This window comes from Hemitrygon akajei, chromosome 8, assembly GCF_048418815.1.
Source record: "Hemitrygon akajei chromosome 8, sHemAka1.3, whole genome shotgun sequence".
NCBI classification, from domain to species: Eukaryota; Metazoa; Chordata; class Chondrichthyes; order Myliobatiformes; family Dasyatidae; genus Hemitrygon; species Hemitrygon akajei.
The window spans coordinates 174,762,844-174,790,658 of record NC_133131.1 but is presented as its reverse complement, the minus strand read 5'-3'; the positions used below and the strand labels follow the sequence as shown (position 1 = coordinate 174,790,658).

Below are 27,815 nucleotides of genomic sequence, written 5' to 3'. Positions count from 1 at the left end.
GGACGTTGGTAAGATGCAGAGTTGGGGTGAGAAGTGGCAGATGGAGTTCAATCTGGAAATGTGTGAAATGGTTCATTTTCGGAACGTCAAATCTGAAGGCAGAATACCAGTTTAACGGCAGGATTCTTTGCGGTGCAGGGGTTTTTATTGAACAGTGGCAGGAGATGTGAGAAGACATAGCTCACTCAGGATTGCCAACTGAGTAATGATTCACGACAACAGCCAATTAGCGATTGGGATTGATTGGCAGGGGCAAGTGGAGCAGCCACAGTTGGAGTGGACAGTGTTAAGAGTGCTTATTAGAGGCTTTAGTGAAAGAGAGTGCAAAAACTGCAAGTAGATTTTATTTTTCCCCAGTTTATTTAATGTTTCTTTCCTTATATTTGCACAGTTAGCACAATAGGGATGCCAGGAGGATAGCTGATAGCTCTTCTTATGGGATGTGGGGAAGTAGAGAGACCGCCAGTGTCCCTGACGACTGTAATTGTGAGAAGTGCATCCAGCTCCAGCATCTAACACTCCACATTAAGGAGTTGGATAGGGTTCACAATTCTATCTCCTTTACCATAGCATTGGACAGGGATAGGAACAGACAAGTTACGAAAGCGTTTAATTGGAGTAAGGGGAAATATGAAGCTATCAGACAGGAACTTGGAAGCATAAATTGGTAACAGATGTTCTCAGGGAAATGTATGGCAGAAATGTGGCAAATGTTCAGGGGATATTTGCATGGAATTCTACATAGGTATGTTCCAATGAGACAGGGAAAGGATGGTTGGGTACAGACACATGGTGCACAAATGCTGTTGAAAATCTAATAAAGAAAAAAAGCTTAGGAAAGGTTCAAAAAACTAAGTAATGATAGAGATTTCGAAGATTATAAGGCTAGCAGGAAGGAAATTAGGAGAGCCAGAAGGGGCCATGAGAAGGCCTTGGCGAGCAGGATTAAGGAAAACCCTTCTACAAGTATGTGAAGAGCAAGAAGACGTGAGAGAAAAGGACCAATCAAGAATGTCAGTGGAAAAGTGTGTATGGAACTGGAGGAGATAGCAGAGGTACTTAATGAATACTCTGCTTCAGTATTCACTATGGAAAAGGTTCTTGGATACGATGGGGTCTTTTAAGAGACTCCTGGACAGGTACATGGAGCTGAGAAAAACAGAGGGCTATGGGTAACCCTGGGCAATTTCTCAGGTAAGGACCTTGTGGGCCAAAGGGTCTGTATTGTGCTGTAGGTTTTCTATGTTTCTATGACTGTAGGAATGATTTACAGCGGATTGAAAAGTTTGAGCATATAGACATTAAGAAAGAGAATGTGCTGGAGCTTTTGGAAAGCATTGAGTTGGTCTCTGGGACTGGACGAGATGTACGCTAGGCTACTGTGGGAGGCGAGGAAGGAGATTGCTGAGCCTCTGGCAATGATCCTTGCATCATCAATGAAGACAGGAGAGGTTCCAGAGGATTGGAGGGTTGCAGATCTTGTTCCCTTATTCAAGAAAGGGAGTAGAGATAGCCCAGGAAATTATAGACCAATGAGTCTTACTTCAGTGGTTGGTAATTTTATGGAAAAGATCCTGAGAGGCAGAATTAGTGAACATTTGGAGAGGCATAATATGATTAGGAATAGGCAGCATGGCTTTGTCAAAGGCAGGTCGTGCCTTATGAGCCTGATTGAATTTTTTGAGGATGTGACTAAACACATTGATGAAGGTACAGCTGTAGATGTAATGTATATGGATTTCAGCAAGGCATTTGATAAGGTTCTCCATGCAGGGCTTATTGAGGAAGTAAGGAGGCATGGGATCCAATGAGATCTTGCTTTGTGGATCTAGAATTGGCTTGCCCACAGAAGGCAAAGTGTGGTTGTAGACGAGACATATTCTGCATGGAGGTCAGTGACCAGTGGTGTGCCTCAGGGATCTGTTAGTAAATTTGCTGATGACACAAAGATTGGAGGTGTTGTGGATAGTGCGGTGGGCTGTCGGAGGTTACAGCGGGACATTGATAGGATGCAAAACTGGGCTGAGAAGTGGTAGATGGAGTTCAACCCAGATAAGTGTGAAGTGGTTCATTTAGTTAGGTCAAATATGATGGCAGGATATAGTATTAATGGTAAGACTCTTGGCAGTGTGGAGGATCAGAGGGATCTTGGGGTCCGAGTCCGTAGGACACTCAAAGCAGCTGCGCAGGTTGACTCTGGTTAAGAAGGCGTACAAGTGCATTGGCCTTAATCAACCATGGGATTGAGTTTAAGAGCCGAGAGGTAATGTTGCAGCTATATAGGACCCTGGTCAGACCCCACTTGGAGTACTGTGCTCAGTTCTGGTCACCTCACTACGGGAAGGATGTGGAAACTATAGAAAGGGTGCAGAGGAGATTTACAAGGACGTTGCTTGAATTGGGGAGCATGCCTTATGAGATTACGTTGAGTGAACTCAGCCCTTTCTCCTTGGAGCGACGGAGGATGAGAGGTGACCTAATAGAGGTGTATAAGATGATGAGAGGCATTGATCATGTGGATAGTCAGAGGCTTTTTCCCAGGGCTGAAATAGCTAGTATGAGAGGGCACCGGTTTAAGGTGCTTGGAAGTAGCACAGAGGAGATGTCGGGTAAGTTTTTTTACACAGAGTGGTGAGTGCATGGAATGGGCTGCCAGCGACAGTGGTGGAGGTGGATACGATAGGGTCTTTTAAGAGACTCCTGGATAGATACATGGAGCATAGAAAAATAGAAGGCTATGGGTAACCCGAGGTAATTTCTAAAGTAAGTACATGTTCGGCACAGCATTGTGGGCCAAAGGTTTTCTATGTTTTTTTTAAATCACTAGATATTGGAATAGTTCCAGATGACTGGAAAATTGCAAATGTCATTCCACTCTTCAAGAAAGGAGAGAACCAAAAGAAACCATAGGCCAGTCAGTCTGACCTCTGGTTGCGAAGGTGTTGGAGTCAGTTATTAAGGATGAGGTCTCAGGGTACTTAGAGACACATGGTCAAATAGACTGCAGTCAGCATGGTTTCCTCAAGGGAAAATCTTGCCTGACAAAGCTGTTGAAATTCTCTGAAGAAATATCAAGCAGGATAGACAAAGGAGAATCAGTTGATGTTGTGTGCTTGGATTTTCAGAAGGCCTTTGACAAGGTGCCACACATGAGGCTGCTTAAGCTACGAGCCCAGGGTATTATGGGAAGATACCAGCATGGATAAAGATGACAGGAGGCCAAGAGTCAGAATAAAGGGAGGCTTTTCCGTCTGGCTGCCAGTGACTAGTATTGTTCACAGGGGACTGTGTTGCGGTAGATTCTTTTTACGTTATATGTCAATAATTTGGATAATGCAGTTGATGGCTTTGTTGCACTTTGCAGATGATGTGAAGATAGGCAGAGGGGCAGGTAGTTTTGAGGAAGTAGAAAGGCTGCAGAAGGACTTGGGACAGATTACAAGAAATGGCAGGTGGAATTCAGTGTCAGGAAGTATATGGTCATTCACTTGGGTAGAAGGAATGGAAGGGTTGTTTTCTAAATGGAGAGAAAATACAAAAATCTGAATTACAGAGGCACTTGGGAGTCCTTGTGCAGAATACTCTGGAGGTTAAGTCTATAGTGGGGAAGGTAAATGCAATGTTAGCATTCATTTCAAGGAGACTAGAATATAAAAACCAGGATGCTGAGGCTTGTGAAGCGCTGGTGAAACCTCACTTGGAGTATTGTCAGCAGTTTTGGGCCCCTTGTCTTAGAAAGCATGTGCTGAAATTGAACAGGGTTCAAAGGAGATTAACGAAAATAATTCCAGGGTTGAATGGCTTGTCACATGAAGCGTGTTTGATAGCCTTAGGCCTGTATGCGCTGGAATTCAGGAGAATCGAGGGTGACCTCATTGAAACCTATTGAATGGTGGAAGGCCTTGATAGAGTGGATGTAGAGAGGATGTTTCCGATGGTGGGAGACTCTAAGACCAGTGGACACAGCCTCAGAATACAGGGCCGTCTTCATGGAATGGCAATAAAGAGGAATTTCTTTACCCAGAGTGGTGAATCTGTGGAATTCTTTACCACAGGCAGCTTTGGAGGCCAAGTCTTTATATATATTTGTGGCAGAGGTTGTAAGTTTCTAGATTAGTCAGGGCGTGAAGGGATAAGGGGAGAAGGCAGGAGATTGGGGCCGAGAGGAAAATTGGATCACTCACGATGAAATGGTGGAGCAGACTCGATGAGCCAAGTGGCCTAATTCTGCTCCTATATCTTATGGTCTTACATGTCAGATCGAGTCCTCAGTATTTTTAAATGGGAGGGTGAACAGTCATGGTCCACGTAGGTACCAATGACATGGGTAGTCAGAGGGATTAGCTTTTGCAAAGTGAATTCAGGGAGCTTGGTGATAAGTTAAAGGGCAGGACCTCCAGGATTGTGATCTCAGAATTGCTACAAAAGAGACAGTTTGCATCTGAACTGGAGGAGGACTATTGTCCAAGTGGGGAGCTTGCTAGAGTTGCAGGGGACTTCAGAACAGATAGTGGAAAGGTTGAAAATATTTGTGTGCCAGAACATTTTGCATTTAGCGATCATAATGCTATTAAATTTAAAGTAAATGTGGGAAAAGATAGGTCGAGTCCATGGGTTTTGATTGTAAATTGAGGGAAGGCCAATTTTAATGGTATCGAAAAAGAGCTGGCAAGTGTGGATTGGGACAGGCTGTTTTCTGGAAAAGGTGTACTTGGTAAGTGAATTTGTGAAGAGTACAATGCTTGTACGTGCCTGTCAGAATAAAAGGTAAAGATAATAGGTAGGGAAGCTTGGTTTTGAAGAGATACTGAGGCCCTGGTTAAGAAATAAAGTGGTGCATAGTAGGTAAACAGGTAGGAACAAATGAGGTGCTTGTGTAGTATAAGAATTGCAAGAAAACACTTAAAGAAGGCGTGAGGTTGCCCTAGCAGGTAAGGTGAAGGAGGATCCTCAGGGCCTACAGATATGTTAAGAGCAAGGGACAAGTTGGCCCTCTGCATGATGCCAAAAGAAATGGGGAAGTTCTTAAATGCACTTTTTGTATTACTTGGGAGAGGGACACAGAGTCTGCGGATGGAATTTAACGCAGTCAGGTGTGAGGTTTTGCATTTTGGTAGGACCAACCAGGGTAGGTCTTACATAGTGAATGGGGGGACACTGAGGAGTGTGTAGAACAAAGGGATCCGGGAATACAGGTCCATAATTCATTGAAAGTGGCAGCACAGGTAGATAAGTTCGTAACAAAAGCTTTTGGCACATTGGCCTTCATAAATCAAAAGCACTGAGTACAGGAGATGGGATGTTGAAATTCTATAGGATATCGGTGAGGTCTAATTGGGAATATTGTGTGCAGTTTTAGTCACCTACCTACAAGAAAGGTGGAAATAAGAGCTGGACTGGAGGACCTAAATTAGAAGGAAAGATTGACTAGGTTAGGACTTTTTACTTTGGTACTTAGAAGATTGAGGGGAGATTTGATAGAGGTACAGACAATTATGAGGGGTATAGATAGGGTAAATACATGCATGCTTTTCTCGCTGAGGTTGGGTAGGACTATAGCTAGGTGGGTTAAAGGTGAAAAGTTTAAGGGAACAGGAGGGGAAACTTCTTAAGTCAGAGGGTTGTGAGAGTGAGCTACCAGCACAAGTGGTGCATGTGAGCTCGATTTTATCAAGGTGAGGGTGGATAGATGGTAGGGATATGGAGGGCTATGATCCCAGTGCAGGTTGATGGGAGGAGACAGTTTAAATGGCTTGCAATGGACTAGATGGGTCAAATGCCCTGTTTCTGTGCTGTACTTTACTGTAACTAACAGAGGAATCTTTGGGGTCCATGTCCTCAAAGTTGATAAAGAAGGTATATGGTGTAGTTGTCAGGAGACTGGGTTCAAGAGCCGTGAGCTAATTCTGTAGCTCCATTAAACTCTGATCAGACCACACTTGGGATATTGTGTTGAGTAGTGTCTCTGTTGCTTACAGCGACCTGCTCCAGAACCCGCTGATTGCACCCGTGAAGCTGCTGAGGGGCCATGAAATCACCCGGGACCTGGGCGTGCTGGACGTCATCTTCCATCCCACCCAGCCGTGGGTTTTCTCCGCAGGAGCAGACAGCACCATCCGCCTCTACACCTAGTGCTTGCCCCGCAGCCTTCTGCTTCACGATGTTGCTCTGGGGGGTGGGGGGAGTAGAAGACAGCCCTTTCTTCAGGGTTACCTGGAGACAGATGGATCTAATCTGTTACGTACTGCCTCTGGATACAGTCCCACGAACGGAATCATCATTTGGACGCAGGCCCACAATCACACCTCTGCCTCCGGCAGACGCTGCTTCACTCTACTGTCCTCCAACCCGTGCCGGGTGCTGCCCCTCTCTGGAACAGGACTTCCCACACAACACAGCAGGACTCTGCATTGCCAAAATGTGGTTCTTATTAAACTGCTGTGATTGATTCCACTGAAATGTTTCTGTTGAACACTTTCTCGAGCTGGTGTCTGTTTAAATCAGCAGGGTCGGTGCTGGATTCCCAACGGGCCTGAGCTCTTCAGGTTGGAAGATTCGCAGGCAAACTGCAAATCCCTTTTCCCCTCCTTGCCTCAGGCCAGGATCGGAGGATGAAGGGAACTGAGAATCTCTGACTTAAAGGAATAAATGGCTAACCTTTGTGCTAGAGTTACTCCAGTCTCTCATGATCACTTGCTCATAGCCAATTCAATAAATTTCCAATTCATCAGCTAAGTAGAGAGCACATTCATGTTACAGCCACAGGAGCTATTACAACTCAGGGCATAGGAGTTCCGAGTTCAAACCCCCTTCCTGTGTACGCAGGCGTTTCCTCCCACAGTCCAAAACGCACTGGTTAGTAGGTTAATTGATGATTATAGCTTGTCCCATGATTAGGCTAGGGTTAAACTGGAGTTTGCTGGTAGCACGGCAGGGCCTGTTCCACACTATCTCTCTAAATAAGTAACTGAAATTCAGCCAAGCCTCTGACTGTAAGGTGGGGTGAGCCTCGCTCAGACCAATCTCCGACAATAGAGGTATGAGGGTCACAACCCTGCCTGAAATATCAGCTGAGCCAGACACTGTTTGTGAAATGAATATATTTGGAGCAGATATACATTTTAAATCTTTGTATAATTTGACCCATATACTTTCTCCGATTTACATTGATCCTGCAATCAGCTCTTTTATTATTAAAGATTATTTCTGTACCATCCTTTGATCCCTAGTAGATTCAAATATTTAAAACCCACACCAGGTGTAAGTGGAGGCATCTCATGTGGAACAGCTGCCTGGAGGTCACCGAGGGGGGAAGCCTGCACGCAAAAGGCCTGGCAGTAACGGGTACTATCTCCAGTGAGTGAAATGGTCTCTGGAGCTCCTGTCCACAGCAGGTATGTGGGCCAGTCTCTCTCCCATGAGTGAAATGGCCTCTGGAGCTCCTGTCCACAGCAGGTATGTGGGGCAGGGACTCGGAATAATTCGCCAGTCTCTCTCCCATGAGTGAAATGGCCTCTGGAGCTCCTGTCCACAGCAGGTATGTGGGGCAGGGACTCGGAATAATTCGCCAGTCTCTCTCCCATGAGTGAAATGGCCTCTGGAGCTCCTGTCGGCAGCCTCGCCCACGTGTAAAACACAGCAGGTATGTGGGGCAGGGACTCGGAATAATTCACAAAATGGTCTTTGCAGGTTCTGTGGAAGCCCCCTTCACCTGTAACACACATGAAGGCACAGGGAATAATTCCCCATCTTTCCACCTTACTGTGCTCTCCCCCCCACCCCCAGTGAAGATAAACACTTGTTCCCTCCCTGCTCCATGCTACTCTCAGACCAGCTGCAGTGGTATGCCCAATTGAAGCATCCAGTCCCACTCTCCACAGGTAACGGGGGCAGCTGAACCCACTCCCCTCTCTTCCTCAGATTCCAGGTGGCAGGGGCCACTGTTTACCACTCGGATGTTAACGGTGACTGTCTCCGTGGACGAGGGGCCAGGCCTCTGCCAGGCTGTTATCACTGCCACCAGGCCTCCTCACTGGGAAAGGCAGTCCTGGTCCCACGCCCTGTGTCAGGGAAGGAAAGGCCATCTCAGGAGGTGGCACAGACAGATTCGGTGGGTCAATTCACAACTGTGGGCACACGACACCGGGCAAGCAGAGGCCTGGAGCATTTACAGACCCCCCAATCCCCAACAACACTCACTTGGGGCACACTGGAAACTGGCAGAATTACAATAGTGGGTCATTCTCTGAAGCTTCAGTCAAATCTTTGGTTCTGGGCCATAGGATTGTCCAACCTTCCCCGCAAACACATCACCTCCAGGCGAAGGTGGTGGGGTGGGGGGGGGGGGGGAGAGAGAGGGAGACAGGAGGTGGTCTCGACCCATCTAATAAGCCTTCAGAGTTCGTGGAGGAGGCTGAGAGCTTCGGCGGCCTTGATCCGAACACTGGGCTCCCCGTCCTGTAGCAGCATGACGATGGCTGGTGAAGAGAGAGGGAGACAATAGTGTTACTCACCGACTGTGGCCAGTGACCGTTCGTGCCTCAGCTACCTCCACTGTGAGGTGGCTCAGAGGATCAATCAGCGATGGAAGCAGTCCCTCCCACACACACCCTCTCAGCGCTGTAGGGTGAAGGAAAGGAGTGGAGAGTGGGAAAGAGGGATTACATGTGGGCGATAGGGAGAGAAAGGAGGTGGGAAGAGCAAGGGAGGGAGGTGAAGACAGAGCCCAGGAAACTGGGAATGAAGAAGAAGCAAAGGAGAAAGTGGGGTAGGAGAAGGACTGAAGTTTAAACGCTGAGACTGCTTCTAGCCACCTCCTACAATGTTTTTGGTAGCTTATAATGAATTAGAGAAAACCTAATTTGTTCTGAGAGATTTATTTGACAAATCGTGCCTGCATGTCTCCCTACAACAGCTCCCGGAGTCGCGGCTGTCCCATAAACCATCGGCCCTTCCTCCTCCTCCCCAGGCACTTCTCCATTAGCCGGCTAGCAACTGCCTGGACTCGCTCATCAAAGACACAGGTTCACTCAGCTGCCCCAAGACAGGTCTGTGCTCTCACTCCAACAGCCCTGCATCCCTCCGCAGCCCCAGGTCGACACGTAGGCCAATCCCGCTTCTGTTTGTTCACCTGTACCATTCCAATGGGGTGCTTTACACCCCAGCCCAGGACCGTGTGAAGGGAGTTTCACTGCATAATCCATGTGTGATGGGCTGGTGCTGAGAGAGCTTCACTCTGTGTCTGACCCCGGGAGTGTGTGATGGGACAGAGTGGAGGGAGTTTCACTCTGTGTCTGACCCCGGGAGTGTGTGATGGGACAGAGTGGAGGGAGTTTCACTCTGTGTCTGACCCCGGGAGTATGTGATGGGACGGTGTGGAGGGAGTTTCACTCTGTGTCTGACCCCGGGAGTATGTGATGGGACGGTGTGGAGGGAGCTTCACTCTGTGTCTGACCCTGAGAGTGTGTGATAGGACAGTGTGGAGGGAGCTTCACTCTGTGTCTGACCCCGGGAGTGTGTGATGGGACTGTGTGGAGGGAGTTTCACTCTGTGTCTGACCATGGGAGTGTGTGATGGGACTGTGTGGAGGGAGTTTCACTCTGTGTCTGACCCTGGGAGTGTGTGATGGGACAGTGTGGAGGGAGTTTCACTCTGTGTCTGACCCCGGGAGTGTGTGATGGGACAGAGTGGAGGGAGTTTCACTCTGTGTCTGACCCCGGGAGTGTGTGATGGGACGGTGTGGATGGAGTTTCACTCTGTGTCTGACCCCAGGAGTGTGTGATGGGACAGTGTGGAAGGAGTTTCATGGGAGTGTGTGATGGGACAGTGTGGAGGGAGTTTCACTCTGTATCTGACCCCGGGAGTGTGTGATGGGACAGAGTGGAGGGAGTTTCACTCTGTGTCTGACCCCGGGAGTGTGTGATGGGACACACACTCACACACTCCCGGGGTCAGACACAGAGTCAGTGACTCACTCACTGCTCCGGGGCAACCTCAGCACTCACACCTCTGGGTGAACTGGGGCAATCTCACCACCGATACCCACTGTGTACACGATCACCATCCACTCACACCTCCTGGGAGGGGGGAGGGAGAGAAACGGGGCAATCTCACCACCGATACCCACTGTGTACACGATATACCCAATCACCAGATGATCTTGCCAGGGAGGAAAGCAGCTGAGACCACTCACCTCCACACACGTGCTCCAGGGACACTGACTGAAGCTCGGTCTGTGACATATTCCCTAGAAGAAATCCTGGGAAAACACAAAGTTAAAAAGCCTCAAATACCACCCAGTGAGGAAACATATCTACTGCTCTCTACATCTCACAGGCATCCACTCCACTCCAGGGCATCTATACAATATTGGTCTATGCTGATGGTTACACAGGGGATTGAGTTCAAAAGCTGCAAGGTAATTGTTACAGTTTGATAAAGCATATTCGATACTGTGTTCAGATCTGGTCACCTCATTATAAAACTCATTTGAAACTTTAGAGAGAGGGCACAGAGGGGATTTACCAGGATCAAACACGAGGAAATCTGCAGATGCTGGAAATTCAAACAACACACACAAAATGCTGGTGGAACACAGCAGGCCAGGCAGCGTCTATGATTTGCCTGGATTAGACAGCATGTCTTACGAAGATAGTTGGAGCAGCTAGAGCTTTTCTCTGGTGCAAAGGAGGATGACAGGTGTACAAGATGAAAAGAGCCATAGATCAAGTGGATAACCAGAGACTTTTTCCCAGGGTGGAAATAGCTAATACAAAGGGGCGAGATTTTTGAGGTGATAGGAGGGAAGTATAGAGGGGAATGTCACAAGGTAGGATTTCTGTACACGTGGAATGGCGAGCGTGTGGAACACCCTGCCGGGGGTGAAGGTAGGATTTCTTTACACGTGGAATGGCGAGCGTGTGGAACACCCTGCCGGGGGTTAAAGTAGGATTTCTTTACACGTGGAATGGCGAGCGTGTGGAACACCCTGCCGGGGGTTAAAGTAGGATTTCTTTACACGTGGAATGGTGAGTGTGTGGAACACCCTGCCGGGGGTGATGGTAGAGACAGACACATTAGAGACCGAGATAGGCACATGGATGATAGAAAAATGGAGGGCTGTGTGGAAGGGAAGGGTTAGATTGATTTTAAAGTCGGTTAAAGGGTCAGTTCAGTTCACGAAGCAAAACGCCTGAACTGTTGGAGGTCTATGCAAAACCCTACTTCTCACCCCAAACAAGAGAAAATCTGCAGGTGCTTCTCATCCAGTTACGGAAGTGAGGGAGATACAGGCTGGAACCTGATGGTTACATACAGAGTGTGCCGATCACAATACCAGTCTAATCTCATCCCATCTACCTGCCTATAATCCATATCCCTACATGCCATGCCTGTCACCTCTCTGTCGAACAGCCTCAATCCCATCTGCATCCACCACACACCCTGGACAGCACATTCCAGGCACCTACTGTTTTCTGTGTGTTAAAAAAAATAACCCCACATCTTAAAGGTATCCTCCTCCTCAAGCCTATTACCCCTACTGGGGCATATGCCACCAACAACATCTCGCCAGAGTCCTCCGTCCTGACCCAGTCTTTCAATTCCAGGTGTCATGAAAAATCCTTCCTCTCTCAGGGATAAATTCTGTGGAGCTTCTGTAGCTGTGGGTTTTCCCAGGATGGGGTTTCCAGCCCCATGTCCAGCCAGGCTTGGGACTGTCCATGTGGAGTTCACCTTAAAGCTCTGCCCTGTGGTATTTGATGTTTCATTGCTGACTTTCTGTATCATTACCTGTCCTTTCTCACATTCCCCCACCCCCCTGTGAGATACAGATCCCCGGGATGAGATCAACATACAAAACCCTGAATATCTGATGTCCTCTATTCGAACCTTCTGCTCCCACAATTAGATTCCAGCCTGCACCTCACACGTGGGTATTTGTTACCCCTCAATTCCAACACAACTCACTCCCAGCGGTAATGTAATACACACAGTGCTGGAGGGACTCAGCAGGCCAGGGAGCATCTACAGACCGAGACCTTTACCAGGACGGGTCTTGATTCTCTTTGCCTGGCCTGCTGAGTTCCTCCAGCATTCTGTGTGTGGTGCTCTGAGTTTCCAGCATCTACAGATTTTCTCCTGTTTGTGATCCCAACTGTAATGTTGTTGCTTGTACATGCTGGAATTAAGGAGATTGAGAGGGGATCTGATTGCAACATATAAGATTATTAAGGGATTGGACAAGATAGAGGCAGGAAATATGTTCCAGATGCTGGGAGAGTCCAGTACCAGAGGGCATGGTTTGAGAATAAGGGGTAGGTCATTTAGGACAGAGTTAAGGAAAAACTTCTTCTCCCAGAGAGTTGTGGGAGTCTGGAATGCACTGCCTCGGAAGGTAGTGGAGGCCAATTCTCTGGATGCTTTCAAGAAGGAGCTAGATAGGTATCTTATGGATAGGGGAATCAAGGGATATGGGGACAAGGCAGGAACCGGGTATTGATAGTAGATGATCAGCCATGATCTCTCAAAATGGCGGTGCAGGCTCGAAGGGCCGAATGGTCTACTTCTGCACCTATTGTATCTAACGACGACAGTGACACCTGTGCGGGAGAATTTGTAAAGCTGTAAAGCTGTTGCACGGGGCAGTTCCACTCTCTCAACCTCGGAAGTCTGTGTCCAGTGGTATGAGCGGTCGTCACAAACTGGCTCTTCCTCGGTCACAGTGAATGACCACGACTTCTTTGATGCCTCGTCACGTCCTTCGCTTTCCAGAATCGTTGGAGGTCTCATCCCGCCAGGCCACCAGAGCTGATTTTGCACGTTAGGATAGGCACATCCCTAACTCACCAGGGAGCGACCTGACCTGTACCTGGCAAAGCAGTGTAGCAGGGCGTGGCCAGTGTCGCATCCAAACAGCTCCTTGGAGCCACAGGTCAGACTGAGTGTCCCGTGTGGCCCAAAGGGGAGTGAGCTGCCCCAGAGGTGCCACCCCTCCCCGGACACCCCATATACCCCTCCCGGCTGTAACACTGCACAGAAAAATCACCCAAACCCTCTGATCAGATTCCAGCCTTTACACAGTTCCCAGATGACTAGCTCCAAATGGAAGCCTCTTCTCTCCGAATACTGCTGTGTGGTGTTTTTGTACCAGCGTATCTTTATCATGGCCACCTTCTCTCTAAGGTGGTTTACCTGTGAACATCACTGCGTTTCCTCGGATCTCAGGCCTGTTGCTTTTGAAGAATGAGACATTACCCATGACGTAGAAGTTAATTTTCTCCGGGAAATCACTGATCTGCGGAGGGAAAACAGCATCAAAAGCAGTCCTGTGGTTTTGTTTTCACGTAGACCACCTGTGGCTGTGTGATTGGGTCCGGGTTCAATTGCGTTAGAACGACGGGGGGGATCTCACCAAAACCTATCGAACACTGAAAGGCCGAGATGGTGGATGTATCCGGTAGTGAGTGAGTCTGGGACCAGAGGGCACAGCCTCAGGATAGAGGGACATCCATTTAGAACGGAGATGAGGAGGAATTTCTTTAGCTGCAGGGTGGTGAATCTGTGGAACTCATTGCCATGGATGGCTGTGGAGGCCAAGTCATTGGGTATCTTTAAAGCAGAGGTTGATAGGTTTTTGATTGGTCAGGGTGTGAAAGGTTAGGGGAAGAAGGCACGAGAATGGGGTTTACAGGGGAAATGAATTCCACAGATCCACCTCCTCTGGCTAAAGAAATTCCTCATTTCTGTTATGAATGGGTGTCTGTCAATTTTGAGGCTGTCTCCTCTGGTGCTAGACTCCTCCACAATAGGGGCCATCCTCTCCATGTCCACTCTATCTTTCAATATTCAATAAGTTCAAATGTGATCCACCCTCATTCTTCCAAAGTCCAGCAAGTACAGGCCTAAAGCCAACAGATGCGCCACAAAATACATAAAATAAGATAGTTTGCATCAGGTTTCTGCGTGGCAGTCATAGGCAGTTTGGTTCTCTAAGGGTGGCAGGGTGGTAATGGGAGTTAGTAAATGCTCCCAATGGCGTGCGTCTCAAATAGCCTCTGACAACTAAGTGCAGCAAACCGTTTCCACTGACAGGAGAAGGGGCAAAGGCGGGTTAACAAGTTGCTTCGGGGAGAGGGGGCCCACCAGCCGTGGCTGAGAGCTCATCAGGTCTCAAACCTCTGCTACCTTGAGGCTATATCCACTCAAGGGGGAAACCATTCGGGAGTAAACCCCGAGGGAAATATCTGGAGCTAGAGTCCCTAAGGCAGTCCTACGTTGAGTTCAACGCTGACTGACAACTCCTGCGATGCTGCTGATGCCAAACTGCATCGGTCTCTGCCGTAGAGGGAGCTTGCTCCATGGGCAACAGCTTGCTCTCCATATCGTACTGCCCAGGCTTGTGTATCTGGACAGCGAGGACGCAACATCTATGGTTGACCCTGATCAACGGAGGCCTCATGTAGGCAGTTTGCTCTGCAAACAGTAGTTTAGTTGGAGTTTGTGATACTATTGGATATAACTTCTCAGGCCAAAGTTGTACAAATAAACAAACAGCACAGGAACAGGCCCTTCGGCCCACAATGTTCTGCTGATCCAATTAAATTGGTCATCAAATCCCTTCTGACTACACAATGACCATATCCTTCCATTTTCTTCACATTCATGTGCCCATCTAAACAGCTCTTAAAAGTCCCTGATGTATCTGCCTCTCCCAGCACCCCAGGCAGAGCATTCCACACATCCACTACCTCTCTTTATATTAAAAAAATGCCCCCCACATCTCCTTTGAAATTACTCCCTCTCACCTTAAATGCATGCCCTTTGGTATTAAACATTTCATCTTTGAGAAAAAGATACTGTCTGTCTACTCTATCTATGCCTCTTATAAACCTCCATCAGATCTCCTCTCAATGTCTGCCGCTCCAGGAGAAGGGGTTGCTGTCAAGACCAGCACGTTGCCATCGAGATGGAGTCAGTGGCCCCTGGGGTCTGTGCGACTGAGGGACGAAGGTTGCACAGGACCCAAGGGTGGATGTTGGCACCCTCCTCCATTATCCCCTGAACAGACGACTCACGATGTGCTTGGACAGATCGTTGACGAACTCTCCGTAGTGAAGATGTGCCTCCTCCAGTAGGTGCTTCTGAAACATTAGACTGACGTTGTCCGAGCCCATGATGGGGCCAATCAAACGCAGGGCAAATTTACAGGCCTGTTGAGAGACAGAGGGAGAGACCACAGACCATAAGACACAGGAGTACAAATGGGACTTCCAGACCTTTAGATCCGCTCTGACATTCCATCATGGCTGATTTATTATCCCTCTCAACCCAAATCTCCAGCTTTTTTCCCTTAACCTTTGAAGCCCTGATTAATCAATAATCTGTCAACCTCCACTTTAAATATACACAATGACTTGGCCTCTACAGCCATCCACAGACTCACCACACTCTGGCTAAAGAAATTCCTCCCCATCTCTGTTCTAAATGGACATCCCTCTATTATAAGGCTGGGCCCTCTGGTCCCTGTCTCCCCCCTGAAAGGAAACATCCGCTCTATCTGCGATTTCACTATTCAATAGGTTTCAGTGAGATTCACCTCCGGTGAGAACAGGCCCAGAGCCATCAAACACACCTCATAGGCTTCATTCCCAGAAACACTCTCCAAGAAGGGGATCAATGGCAGAGCTGGCATTACATCGCAGACCTCAAAGTGCTGTGTATTTCATTCAATAGTGACTGCAGGAGTCAAGACACAGAGTGAAGCTCCCTCCACCCCGTCCCATCACACACTCCCGGGGTCAGACACAGAGTGAAGCTCCCTCCACACCGTCCCGTCACACACTCCCGGGTCAGACACAGAGTGAAACTCCCTCCACACCGTCCCATCACACACTCCCGGGGTCAGACACAGAGTGAAACTCCCTCCACACCGTCCCATCACACACTCCCGGGGTCAGACACAGAGTGAAACTCCCTCCACACCGTCCCATCACACACTCCCGGGGTCAGACACAGAGTGAAACTCCCTCCACACCGTCCCATCACACACTCCCGGGGTCATACACAGAGTGAAGCTCCCTCCACACCGTCCCATCACACACTCCCGGGGTCAGACAGAGTGAAACTCCCTCCACACAGTCCCATCACACACTCCCGAGGTCAGACACGGAGTGAAACTCCCTCCACCCCATCCCATCACACACTCCCGGGGTCAGACACAGAGTGAAACTCCCTCCACCCCGTCCCAACACACACTCCCGGGTCAGACACAGTGTGAAACTACCTCCCCACTGTCCCATCACACACTCCCGAGGTCAGACACAGAGTGAAACTCCCTCCACACCGTCCCATCACACACTCCCGGGGTCAGACACAGAGTGAAACTCCCTCCACACCGTCCCATCACACACTCCCGGGGTCAGACACAGAGTGAAACTCCCTCCACACCGTCCCATCACACACTCCCGGGGTCAGACACAGAGTGAAACTCCCTCCACACCGTCCCATCACACACTCCCCGGGTCAGACACAGAGTGAAACTCCCTCCACACCGTCCCATCACACACTCCCGGGGTCAGACACAGAGTGAAGCTCCCTCCACACCGTCCCATCACACACTCCCGGGGTCAGACAGAGTGAAACTCCCTCCACACCGTCCCATCACACACTCCCGGGGTCAGACACAGAGTGAAAATCCCTCCACACCGTCCCATCACACACTCCCGGGGTCAGACACAGAGTGAAACTCCCTCCACACCGTCCCATCACACACACCCGGGGTCAGACACAGAGTGAAACTCCCTCCACACCGTCCCATCACACACACCCGGGGTCAGACACAGAGTGAAACTCCCTCCGCACCGTCCCATCACACACTCTCGGGGTTAGACACAGAGTGAAACTTCAATATTCAATAGGTTTCAATGAGATTCCCTCCAGCTCCCCCCTATTCTTCTGATCTTCAGTGAGTACAGGCCCTGAGCAATCAAACACTCCTCATTTGCAACCGTTTCATTCCTGGGATCATTCTCGTGAATCTCTGCTGGACTCTCCAATGCCAACACATCCTTCCCTAGATACAGGACCCAAAGATTTCAGAGTGGCCCAGCTCCCATTTGCAGAGGGAAAGGAAGGCTGTCCTGTCCCTCCTGCATTCCCCACGCATATCCCCGTCAGCTGCAGGACACCAGTACCTTCACCACCTCCGTGCTGCTGTCATTGAGGTGCAGCAACAGGCTGACCAGGCTGGAGTGGACCTGTTCCAGGAAGTCGGCCTCCGACTCTCCCTTCCCGAATCGGGACAGGTTCCCAAAAACCGCGAAGGCGGCAGCCCGCACTCGGTCCTCGTCCTGTGGAGAACGAAGTCACCATAAACAACAGTCAACAGGCCCTTCAGCCCATCTTGCCCATGCTGACCAAGACTCGCATCCAAGCTGATCCCAACTGGCCCCTTCCTCTAAACCTTGTCCAAGTTCCCTTTGAAAGGAGCTAACATACATGCATCAACCACTTCCTCTTGCCCCTCAGGTTCCTATTAAATCTCTCCCCTCTCACTTTCGATCTGTGCTCTCTCTCTTGATTCCTCAACCATGTGGAGAAAGACTGTTCAACCCCCCCATCTCTGCCCCTCATGATTTTATCCACCTCTATAAGATCCACCCTCAGTCTCCTGCACGCGTGAAAAATGTCCCAACTTGCTCAACCCACTCTCCAGAACTCAGTCCCGAGTGTTTGGAATATCCTCCACTCAGCCTGATCAGCCTCCCTCAATATCCTCGTTATGTACTCTGTGCTCTTTCCATCTTTCCTATCGTGGGCTGACCAAAGGTGATCACAATATCCCAACTGGCGTTTCACCAACATAACATGCCAACCCTGACCGATGAAACCAGCACTTCTTCCCCACTCCTCGATCCCTTAGTAGCACACCTTCCCCAGGGCCCTGAACACCCTACCCTGGTCTGTCTCCCGCCCTGTACCCCACACCCACCTTCTCGAAGAAGGGCCGGATGCGGAGGGCGATGTTGATGAGGATGGGCTGAACGCTGGTTTCCTGGAGCTGGCTCAGCACCTTCGACAGACCAGACATGGCCTCCAGGGTGATGTGGTCATCGGGGTCGTCCTTCTCGTCCAGACCAGCCACCATGGCCGACAGCAGCCGGGGGGAGAACCGCTGCACCTGTGGGGAGGGCAATAACAGGTCTGGGGTAATGCTGACTGCCCCCTCCCCATCCAAACACACACCACCCCTCCCACTTCCACATCCCCCCCACCTTCCCCACCAAAAACCCCCATCCAACTGCTCCACCAACCATCCCGTTGTCTGATCTCCCACCTTGACCACCCTCCACCTCCCCGTCCTGACCCCCTTCACCTCCCCGTCCTGACCCCCCCCTCCACCTCCCCGTCCTGACCCCCCTCACCTCCCCGTCCTGACCCCCCTCCACCTCCCCACCCTGACCCCCTTCACCTCCCCGTCCTGACCCCCCTTCACCTCCCCGTCCTGACCCCCCTCCACCTCCCCGTCCTGAACCCCCCTCCACCTCCCCGTCCTGAACCCCCCTTCACCTCCCCGTCCTGACCCACCCTTCACCTCCCCGTCCTGAACCCCCCTCACCTCCCCGTCCTGAACCCCCCTTCACCTCCCCGTCCTGAATCCCCCCTTCACCTCCCCGTCCTGAACCCCCCTTCACCTCCCCGTCCTGACCCACCCTTCACCTCCCCGTCCTGAACCCCCTTCACCTCCCCGTCCTGACCCACCCTTCACCTCCCCGTCCTGAACCCCCCTCACCTCCCCGTCCTGAACCCCCCTTCACCTCCCCGTCCTGAACCCCCCTTCACCTCCCCGTCCTGAATCCCCCCTTCTCCTCCCCGTCCTGACCCACCCTTCACCTCCCCGTCCTGAACCCCCCTTCACCTCCCCGTCCTGAACCCCCCCTCCACCTCCCCGTCCTGACCCCCCTCCACCTCCCCGTCCTGAACCCCCCTCACCTCCCCGTCCTGAACCCCCCTTCACCTCCCCGTCCTGAATCCCCCCTTCACCTCCCCGTCCTGAATCCCCCCTTCACCTCCCCGTCCTGAACCCCCCTTCACCTCCCCGTCCTGACCCACCCTTCACCTCCCCGTCCTGAACCCCCCTTCACCTCCCCGTCCTGAACCCCCCTTCACCTCCCCGTCCTGACCCCCCTTCACCTCCCCGTCCTGACCCACCCTTCACCTCCCCGTCCTGAACCCCCTTCACCTCCCCGTCCTGACCCCCCCTCCACCTCCCCGTCCTGAACCCCCCTCACCTCCCCGTCCTGACCCCACCTCACCTCCCCGTCCTGACCCCCCCTTCACCTCCCCGTCCTGAAACCCCCCCTTCACCTCCCCGTCCTGAAACCCCCCCTTCACCTCCCCGTCCTGACCCCCCCTCCACCTCCCCGTCCTGACCCCCTTCACCTCCCCGTCCTGACCCCCCCTTCACCTCCCTGTCCTGAACCCCCCTCACCTCCCCGTCCTGAACCCCCCCTTCACCTCCCCGTCCTCCCCGTCCTGACCCCCCCTTCACCTCCCCGTCCTGAACCCCCCTTCACCTCCCCGTCCTGACCCCCCCCTTCACCTCCCCGTCCTGACCCCCCCTCACCTCCCCGTCCTGACCCCCTTCACCTCCCCGTCCTGACCCCCCCGTCACCTCCCCGTCCTGAACCCCCTTCACCTCCCCGTCCTGAACCCCCCTTCACCTCCCCGTCCTGAACCCCCCTTCACTTCCATCCTGACCCCCCCTCACCTCCCCATCCTGAACCCCCCTTCACCTCCCCGTCCTGACCCCCCTTCACCTCCCCGTCCTGACCCCCCTTCACCTCCCCGTCCTGAACCCCCCTTCACCTCCCCGTCCTGAACCCCCCTTCACCTCCCCATCCTGACCCCCCCTTCACTTCCATCCTGACCCCCCTCACCTCCCCATCCTGACCCGCCCTTCACTTCTATCCTGAACCCCCCTCACCTCCCCATCCTGACCCCCCCTTCACTTCTATCCTGAACCCCCCTCACCTCCCCATCCTGAACCCCCTTCAGCTCCAGTACTGCAACTGCCTCCGTCCAGAACTACTCCCTACGCCTCACCACCATCCCACATCTTCCCAAACTTCGAGATCATCCTTCGGCCTCCCCTCAACCCCACCCAACCAGAAGCCCAGCCCAACTCCCTCTACTGCTCCCCATCGGTCCCACAGAGGACGGGACGATATGGGTGAGGGAGGGTGGGAGGAGGTGACCCCAAGGGGGTGTGCATGAGGGAGAGTGGAGTGTGGCTGGGAGAGTTTAGGGGTTGGTGTGTCAGGGGAGGGGTTTAGTGTACATATCCATGTGTCTGGTGCGTGCGTGCGTGTATGTGGGAGGGGGTTGGTGCGTGGACAGAGCAAAGGGTTTTTGTGTGTGGGTGGAGGTTGGTGCGTGGGTATAGCAGAGGGCCTTGGTTTGGGGTGACTGAACCTACCTTGCCAGGGGCCCCGACCGTGGCGTTGCCCAGCCCGCGGATTGATAACCTCCGGACCAGAGCGGAAGGATCGACCAGGCACCGCAGGAGGCTGCTGACCAGCGCATCGGTCAGGAGCAGATCACAGGTCACATGATGGTTCAGTAACTGTCAACGAGAAGGCAAGGAGTCAGCTGAGAATAGGCCATAGTCAACATGGCTTCCTCAAGGGAACTTCTTGCCTGGCAAATCTGGTGGAATTATTTGAAGAAGTAACATGCAAGACGAGATTCAGTTGATGTTGTGTATTTGGATTTTCAGAAGGCCTTTGACAACAGACAGACATACTTTATTGATCCCGAGGGAAATTGGGTTTCGTTACAGCCGCACCAACCAAGAATAGTGTAGAAATATAGCAATATAAAACCATTAATAATTAAATAATAATAAGTTAATCACGCCAAGTGGAAATAAGGAGTTGTAAAGTTTGATGGCCACAGGCAGGAATGACTTCCTATGACGCTCAGTGTTACATCTCGGTGGAATGAGTCTCTGGCTGAATGTACTCCTGTGCCTAACCAGTACATTATGGAGTGGATGGGAGACATTGTCCAAGATGGCATGCAACTTGGACAGCATCCTCTTTTCAGACACCACCGTCAGAGAGTCCAGTTCCACCCCCACAACATCACTGGCCTTACGAATGAGTTTGTTAATTCTGTTGGTGTCTACTACCCTCAGCCAGCTGCCCCAGCACACAACAGCAAACATGATAGTACTGGCCACCACAGACTCGTAGAACATCCTCAGCATCGTCCGGCAGATGTTAAAGGACCTCAGTCTCCTCAGGAAGTAGAGACGGCTCTGACCCTTCTTGTAGACAGCCTCAGTGTTCTTTGACCAGTCCAGTTTATTGTCCATTCGTATCCCCAGGTATTTGTAATCCTCCACCATGTCCACACTGACCCCTTGGATGGAAACAGGGGTTACCGGTGCCTTAGCCCTCCTCAGGTCCACCACCAGCTCCTTAGTCTTTTTCACATTAAGCTGTAGATGATTCTGCTCACACCATGTGACAAAGTTTCCCACCATAGCCCTGTACTCCGCCTCATCTCCCTTGCTGATGCATCCAACTATGGCAGAGTCATCAGAAAACTTCTGAAGATGGCAAGACTCTGTGCAGTAGTTGAAGTCTGAGGTGTAGATGGTGAAGAGAAAGGGAGACAGGACAGTCCCCTGTGGAGCCCCAGTGCTGCTGACACAGTGTCAGACAGGTGCCATATATGAGGCTGCTAAACAAACTATGAGTCCATGGTACTACAGGAAAGATTCTAGCATGGATAAAGCAGTGGCTGATTGGCAGGAGGCAAAGAGTGGGAATAAAGGGAGCCTTTTCTGGTTGGCTGCCAGTGACTAGTGGTGTTTCACAGGAGTTTGTGTTGGGACCAATTCTTCTTACATTATATGTCAATGGTTTGGATGATGGAATCGATGGCTTTGTTACAAAGTTTGCAGATGATATGAAGATAGGTGGGGGGCAGGTAGTTCTGAGGAAGTAAGAGGCTACAGAAGTATTTAGATTGGGAGAATGAAATGGCAGATGGAATACAGTGTCGGGAAGTGTATGGTCACACACTTTGCACGATAGACTATTTTCTAAATAGTGAGAAAGCACAAAAATCTGAGCTGCAAAAGGACTTGGGAGTGCTTGTGAAGAATTCCGAAGGTTAATTTGCAGGTTGAGTCTGTGGTGAGGGAGGTAAATACAATGTTAGCATTCATTTCAAGAGAACTAGAATAGAAAAGAAAGGATGTAATGTTGAGACTTTATAAAGCACTGGTGAGGCTTCACATGGAGTATTGTGAGCAGTTGTGGCACCTTCTCTTAGAAAAGACATGCTGAAACTGGAGAGGGTTCAAAGGAGGTTCACGAAAATGATTCCAGGATTGAATGGCTTGTCATATGAAGAGTGTTTGATGGCTCTGGGCCTGTATTCACTGGAATTCAGAAGAATGAAGGGTGATCTCCCTGAAACCTATTGAATCGTGAAAGGCCTTGATAGAATGGATGTTTCTTCTGGTGGGAGAATCTAAGACCAAAGGGGACAGCCTCAGAGTAGAGGGACATCCTCTTAGAACAGAGATGAAGAGGAATTTCTTTACCCAGAAGATGGTAAATCTGTGGAATTCTTTGCTACAGGCAGTCCTGGTGGTTCCAAGGTTGTCAAGCCGAGGAGTGGTAGTGGGGACAAGCTCCTCACAGCGGCGCCTCAAATAGCCTCTGACAACCAAGTCAACTCCTGGCCTTCTCGTGTGGCTTAGCCTCTAAGCTCAGCGGAACTGTTTCTACTGATAGGAGAAGGGGCAAAGGTGGGTCCTGGTGCCTTAAAACCAGTGCTTCGGGTAGATGGAGATCATCAGCCTGGGAAGGCAGTCCACCTAAGAGAAGGAAAACTCTGATTTCAAACCTCCGCTGCCTTGAGGCCATACCCACTCATGGAAAAGGTTTCGGGAGTAAACCCCGAGGACAAATCTGGAGCTGGAGTCCCTAAGGCAGTCCGACTTTGCCTTCAACCTCGTTCTGGCAACTCCCGCGACAACACTGGTGCCAAGCTGTATCGGTCCTTGGACAACATTCCAGGCGCAGATCCATGGTCTCGCGAGACTAATGGATGCCACCAGGCAGTCCTGGAGGCCAAGTCTTTCTGTACATTTAAGACAGAAGTTGACAGATTCTTGATTGGTCAGGGTGTGAAGGGATACGGGGAGCACGTAGGGGATTGGGCCTGAGAGGAAAAATGGATCAGCTTTGATGAAATGGCGGAGCAGACTCGATGGGCCAAATGGCCTAATTCTGCTCCTATCTTATTGGGTTAAAATGCCTGAGGAGCACAGCTGGTCAGGCAGCATCTATGGTGGATGTTTCAGGGCGAGACCCTTCATCGCTGACTTACGAGGTATATGAAATCAAGAGGGGCAGACAGGGTGAATGTGCATAGTTTTTACCCTAGGGTTGGGAAGTCAAGAACCAGAGGTTTAGAGTAGGAGGGGAGTGATTTAATAGGAACCTGAGGTTAACTTGTTCGCCCAGAGGGTGATCAGTCTATGGAACGAGCTGCCAGAGGGAGTGGTTGAGCCAGGTGCATTCACAACGGGACTTGGACAGGGACTAAGGGTGAGTGCAATATGGGCCGAGCACAGGCAAATGGGACTGGCTTAGATGGGAATAGCACAGAGCAGTTGGGCCGAAGGGCCTGCTTCTGCGCTGTATGGCAGCAGAGGTGGGGCAGGTGGCAATGAGGGAGGCAATGGAGGAGGGTTGTGGTAGGTGTGAGGAGGGCCACGGAAGCCACAGGTGGGGCAGAAACGAGGCAGCAGATCCGACGGGGAATGCGGAGGGAGGGGGGAGGGTCGGGGCTATGATCGGCAACAGCCCAGCAAGTCCTGGCTGGAAAGGGTTAAACTCTCCAGTGAGGAGTAGTCAGCACATCTGAGCGATGAAAGCATTAGCTAGCAGTATTTAATAAGAGATGGAAAATCTGAGAGGCCGGGGTTCCGAACATCCAGGGGGGAAAGCGTGTCCAAGAAAATGTCAAGTGGAGTTTTCCAGCCGCACGGCCAAGAGACTCCGAGATGTCCTCGCCGGGGATCCAGTTTCACGTCTTCCTCAGCACTGGACTGATTCCAATCGCCCGACTCACAACCCCCCTCACCCCCTACACCCACCCCACCATCCTCAAAAGGCCTCTCGAGGATCAGCAAGTACGTGGTGCCTCAAGAAGACAGCATGCATCATCACGGACCCCCACCGCCCAGGACGTGCCCTCGTCTCGTCGCTGCCATCGGGGAGGAGGAACAGGAGCCCAAAGACACACACTCAACCAGTCAGGAGTAACTCCCTCCCTCTGCCATCAGCTTTCTGAACAGACTGTGACCCCATAAACACTACCTCACCATTTCACTCTCTTTTGGCACCATTTCTTATTGTAATTTATAGTAATTTTTATTTCTTGCAATGTACTGCTGCTGCAAAACAACAAATCTTAAGACATATGTCAGTGATGATAAATCTGATTGCGACTCTGAAGCCCCAGAAGAGGTTTTAATGCTTGCCTTCATTTATCACGCGTATATCGAAACACGCAGTCAATCGCGTTAAATCAAATCAGGTTCGCTGGTTGTGCTGGGGGCAGCCCGCACGTGTCCCCAAGCTTCCAGCACCAACGTAGCACACCCCACAATTCACAGACCCCAACCCGCGCGGCCGCGGAGGAAAGCCACGCCGTCACAGGGAGGATGTACAGACCAAACCCAGTCGCTGGCGCCGAAAACCGTGACCGTGCCACCGATTCCCCACTCACCTCTCCGAAGAAGGCAGCCACGGTGACCCTCTGGCCCTCGTAGGGTGCGTTCAGGAAGGGTTCCAGCCTCTCCACGATGCTGCTCAGGTGCGATGTGCTGTGTCTCGCCATGGCCCTGCAGGAGAGTCAGAAACCCCAGTTAGACACCAATCCTCCCTCCCTCAGGTGCTGAAACACTGCCCCCAGCCCAGCTGATGGGAAGGGCCCCTCCCCATGGTCCCTCTCAGTAAAGACTCTGGAGCAGAATGAGGCCATTCAGCCCATCTGCTCCACCATTCTATCACATCTGATCTATTACCTGACCACTGACTATGTGGAGAGTGGTTCACAGTTGCCGTATAGGGGTGGGAGAGAGACACTTACCTGGCCAAAATGGCCACCCCCTGGTGGTGTGTGTCGGGGCTCTTCAGCTGTTCCCAGCCTTCCTCATCCTTCATGATCCGGAGTAACCCCTCATTCTGACTCTGGACCATCACCGCCCGGAGAGCGTCCACTGAACAGCTGCAAGACGAAGCGGACTCACTCACAATACCCTCAGCAACGACTGCGTTCACCAGGAGACCCCACAGAGTTAACACCTCCTCCATACCGATTCACTTGCCTGCATTTCGCCCACATCCTTTCCTATCTCCCCTGCCCCACCTTCTGAATTCGGCAGCTTCCCCCTTCTTTTCCAGTCCAAATCGGCAACAACTGTTCATTCATTTCCAGAGATGCTGCCTGACCTGCTGAGTTCCTCCAGCATTTTGTGCGTGTTGTTTCACCTATGGACGTGTCTTTTATGTACTGCTAATCTGCCTGTCCCTAATGCAGCTCGTTCCATGTCCCCACCATCCTCTGGCTGATCAAAGTTGCCCCTCAGGTCCCTTTAAAATCTTTCCCCTTTCACCGTAAACCTACACCCCCCCCCCCCCCAAACTCGGTTTAATGCTCCTCTACCTGGGGAGAGACCGTGATCACCTGTACCCCTCAGGACTTTATGAAATTCTGCTACAAGGTCCCCTCAGCCTGTCCTTGTAACACGAGCTGTCTATCTTTGTGCTCTCCACATCATGCTCTCCCCCAACCCTTCCCAGCAGGGAGAGCAGAATCTTTGGAGTTCTCCAAATCTGGACCATGCTTTCTACATGATGTCCCACCTCCTGGCTCAGTATCCTGACCGAAGGCCAGTGAGCTGAACTCCTTCCTCAGCACCCGGTCCACCTGCACCACTGTGTACTGACACCCAGAGATGCAAGTACATAGTTTCACTGGATAGACAGAGAGCTAGCGGTAAAGAGAGACAGATAGAGATGGATAGGCTGTTCTAGACCCTGTGTAGGGTCCCGTCAATTCTCTGTGCAAGTCCTGCCCTGATCTGATTTGTTTTCCTAAAATACAATGATCTAAACTAAACTCCATCTGCCATCCCTTGGCCCAGTTGATCAGGATGCTGTTATAATCTAACAAACTTCATTCTCTCTGTACCACCAGTTTCATTTGTCATTCCCAAACCGTGTCGACCACATTCCCATCCAAGTTGTTAAACACTGAACAGTACAGCACAGGCCCCGTCACCCCAGGGTATCGCACAGTACGGGCCCCGTCACCCCAGGGTATCGCACAGTACAGGCCCCGTCACCCCAGGGTATCATACAGCGACGTCGTCACTAAGTGCTTCAATGTAGGTGTGGCCAATGTAACCCTGGTAAAGGTTTCACTGTAATGTAGGGTTTCTCTGTAGCAGCAGTGTTCAGTCGTGACTAGAGATAACGCGGACTCTGGATTGTTTGTCGTCTAATGAAAGGAAGTGAGTTTTTTCTTGTGTGTGCCTGAGACCGAGGTGATCTGGGTCTTGTGTTCAGTGAGAGATGAAGGGAGAAGATGCCAGAATGGAGAGGTCGTAGACAGCAGGACGGAGTGGACTTGGAGTGGGGCCGAAAGTCAACGAAGCCCGGGGAGATCGATGGAGGACCAGCGGAAGAGAAACCGTGAGCTCCAACTTGTGCACACTAGACTGTCTCATTAAAATGGACCCTTTTCATTTTGTTTTCTTTAATAAGCCTTAAGTCAAATGAAGAATTATAAAGCTAAATCGTTTAATTGCGTATGGTGTACTGTCTGTTATTTTGTGGTACTGATTTGTAACGGGGGAACAGATCACACAGCATCCACACGAGCAGGAGGTTTTGCACCTCGATCTGACATGTTTGGTGGGGCCAGGGATTGTCTCCCCCAGACTTACACAGCCGACGGAACCTGAAGGTCACACAAATAAATTCAAAGCTGAAGATGGGCTCCTGACCTCACTATGACCTTGCTCACCGGCTGCCAGCACTGTGTTTTCTCTGTAAATGTTACACTCCATGCTACACCCCGTTTCTGGTTTACCTCCTCAGTGCACTGTGTAATGATCTGATCTGTAGAACAGTTTGCAAGACAAGCTTTTCACTGTATCGGTACGTTGACAATGTATACCAGGGATACCTCGTGGGTCACTGGGCTGATGACATCACCTCTGTCACCCGTCCCCACCCTCAGAGAACCCACCAGCCCTCGGGATGGTCAACACAACAAGCCTCCCTCCGTGACCCTCCCCTCTCACTTACCTGCAGACATTGAGGGTCCTGGGGAAGCGGATCTGTACAGACCCCCGCCCCTCCTTCGCCTGGTTCGGTGAGTCTTTGGGCAGCCGGACCCCCAGGGTGGAGCCAACGCGGAGGAGGGTGGAGGTGAACAGCAGCGGGTAGAGGAGACCGACGGCCTCGCGCATCTCAGGCTGGGACAGGAGCTCGGTCAGAGCACAGGTGATCTGTGGAGACGTGGTATGACAGGGGTTCAGTGCAGGGGGAGCCCTACCGCCACCCTCAACTGCAGTGACCCCTGACCCCAACCCCACCCGACCTCAACTGTAATCTCTGACCTTAACATGACCCTGAACCTGACTGTGGCCCCACCCTAACCATGAGCCCAAATCTGACTGTGACCCCAACCCAACCTCTGACCTAAGCATGACTCCA

At 51.2% G+C, this 27,815-nt stretch overlaps 2 protein-coding genes across 6 annotated transcripts in view; one reads left to right on the top strand and one right to left on the bottom strand.

Moving 5' to 3' along the window:
* Nucleotides 1–6,459, top strand: part of bop1 (BOP1 ribosomal biogenesis factor) — a 238,685-nt gene extending 232,226 nt beyond the window's left edge. The window contains exon 16 of the mRNA XM_073055147.1: nt 5,979–6,459. Within this exon, the coding sequence (XP_072911248.1) occupies nt 5,979–6,132 (154 nt within the window). The 3' untranslated portion in view covers nt 6,133–6,459. The remainder of the gene's footprint in view (nt 1–5,978) is intronic.
* Nucleotides 6,460–7,082: 623 nt separating this feature from the next.
* The window catches only part of mroh1 (maestro heat-like repeat family member 1), a 159,392-nt gene continuing 138,659 nt past the window's right edge, over nt 7,083–27,815 (bottom strand). For all 5 annotated transcript variants that reach the window (XM_073055142.1, XM_073055146.1, XM_073055145.1 and 2 more), the window contains 10 exons: nt 27,405–27,607; nt 25,180–25,317; nt 24,817–24,931; nt 20,477–20,623; nt 17,990–18,178; nt 17,193–17,348; nt 15,075–15,209; nt 13,192–13,294; nt 10,193–10,258; nt 7,083–8,477 (listed from right to left, as the gene is read on the bottom strand). In XM_073055142.1, the coding sequence (XP_072911243.1) occupies nt 8,395–8,477; nt 10,193–10,258; nt 13,192–13,294; nt 15,075–15,209; nt 17,193–17,348; nt 17,990–18,178; nt 20,477–20,623; nt 24,817–24,931; nt 25,180–25,317; nt 27,405–27,607 (1,335 nt within the window). In that variant the 3' untranslated portion in view covers nt 7,083–8,394. The remainder of the gene's footprint in view (nt 8,478–10,192; nt 10,259–13,191; nt 13,295–15,074; nt 15,210–17,192; nt 17,349–17,989; nt 18,179–20,476; nt 20,624–24,816; nt 24,932–25,179; nt 25,318–27,404; nt 27,608–27,815) is intronic.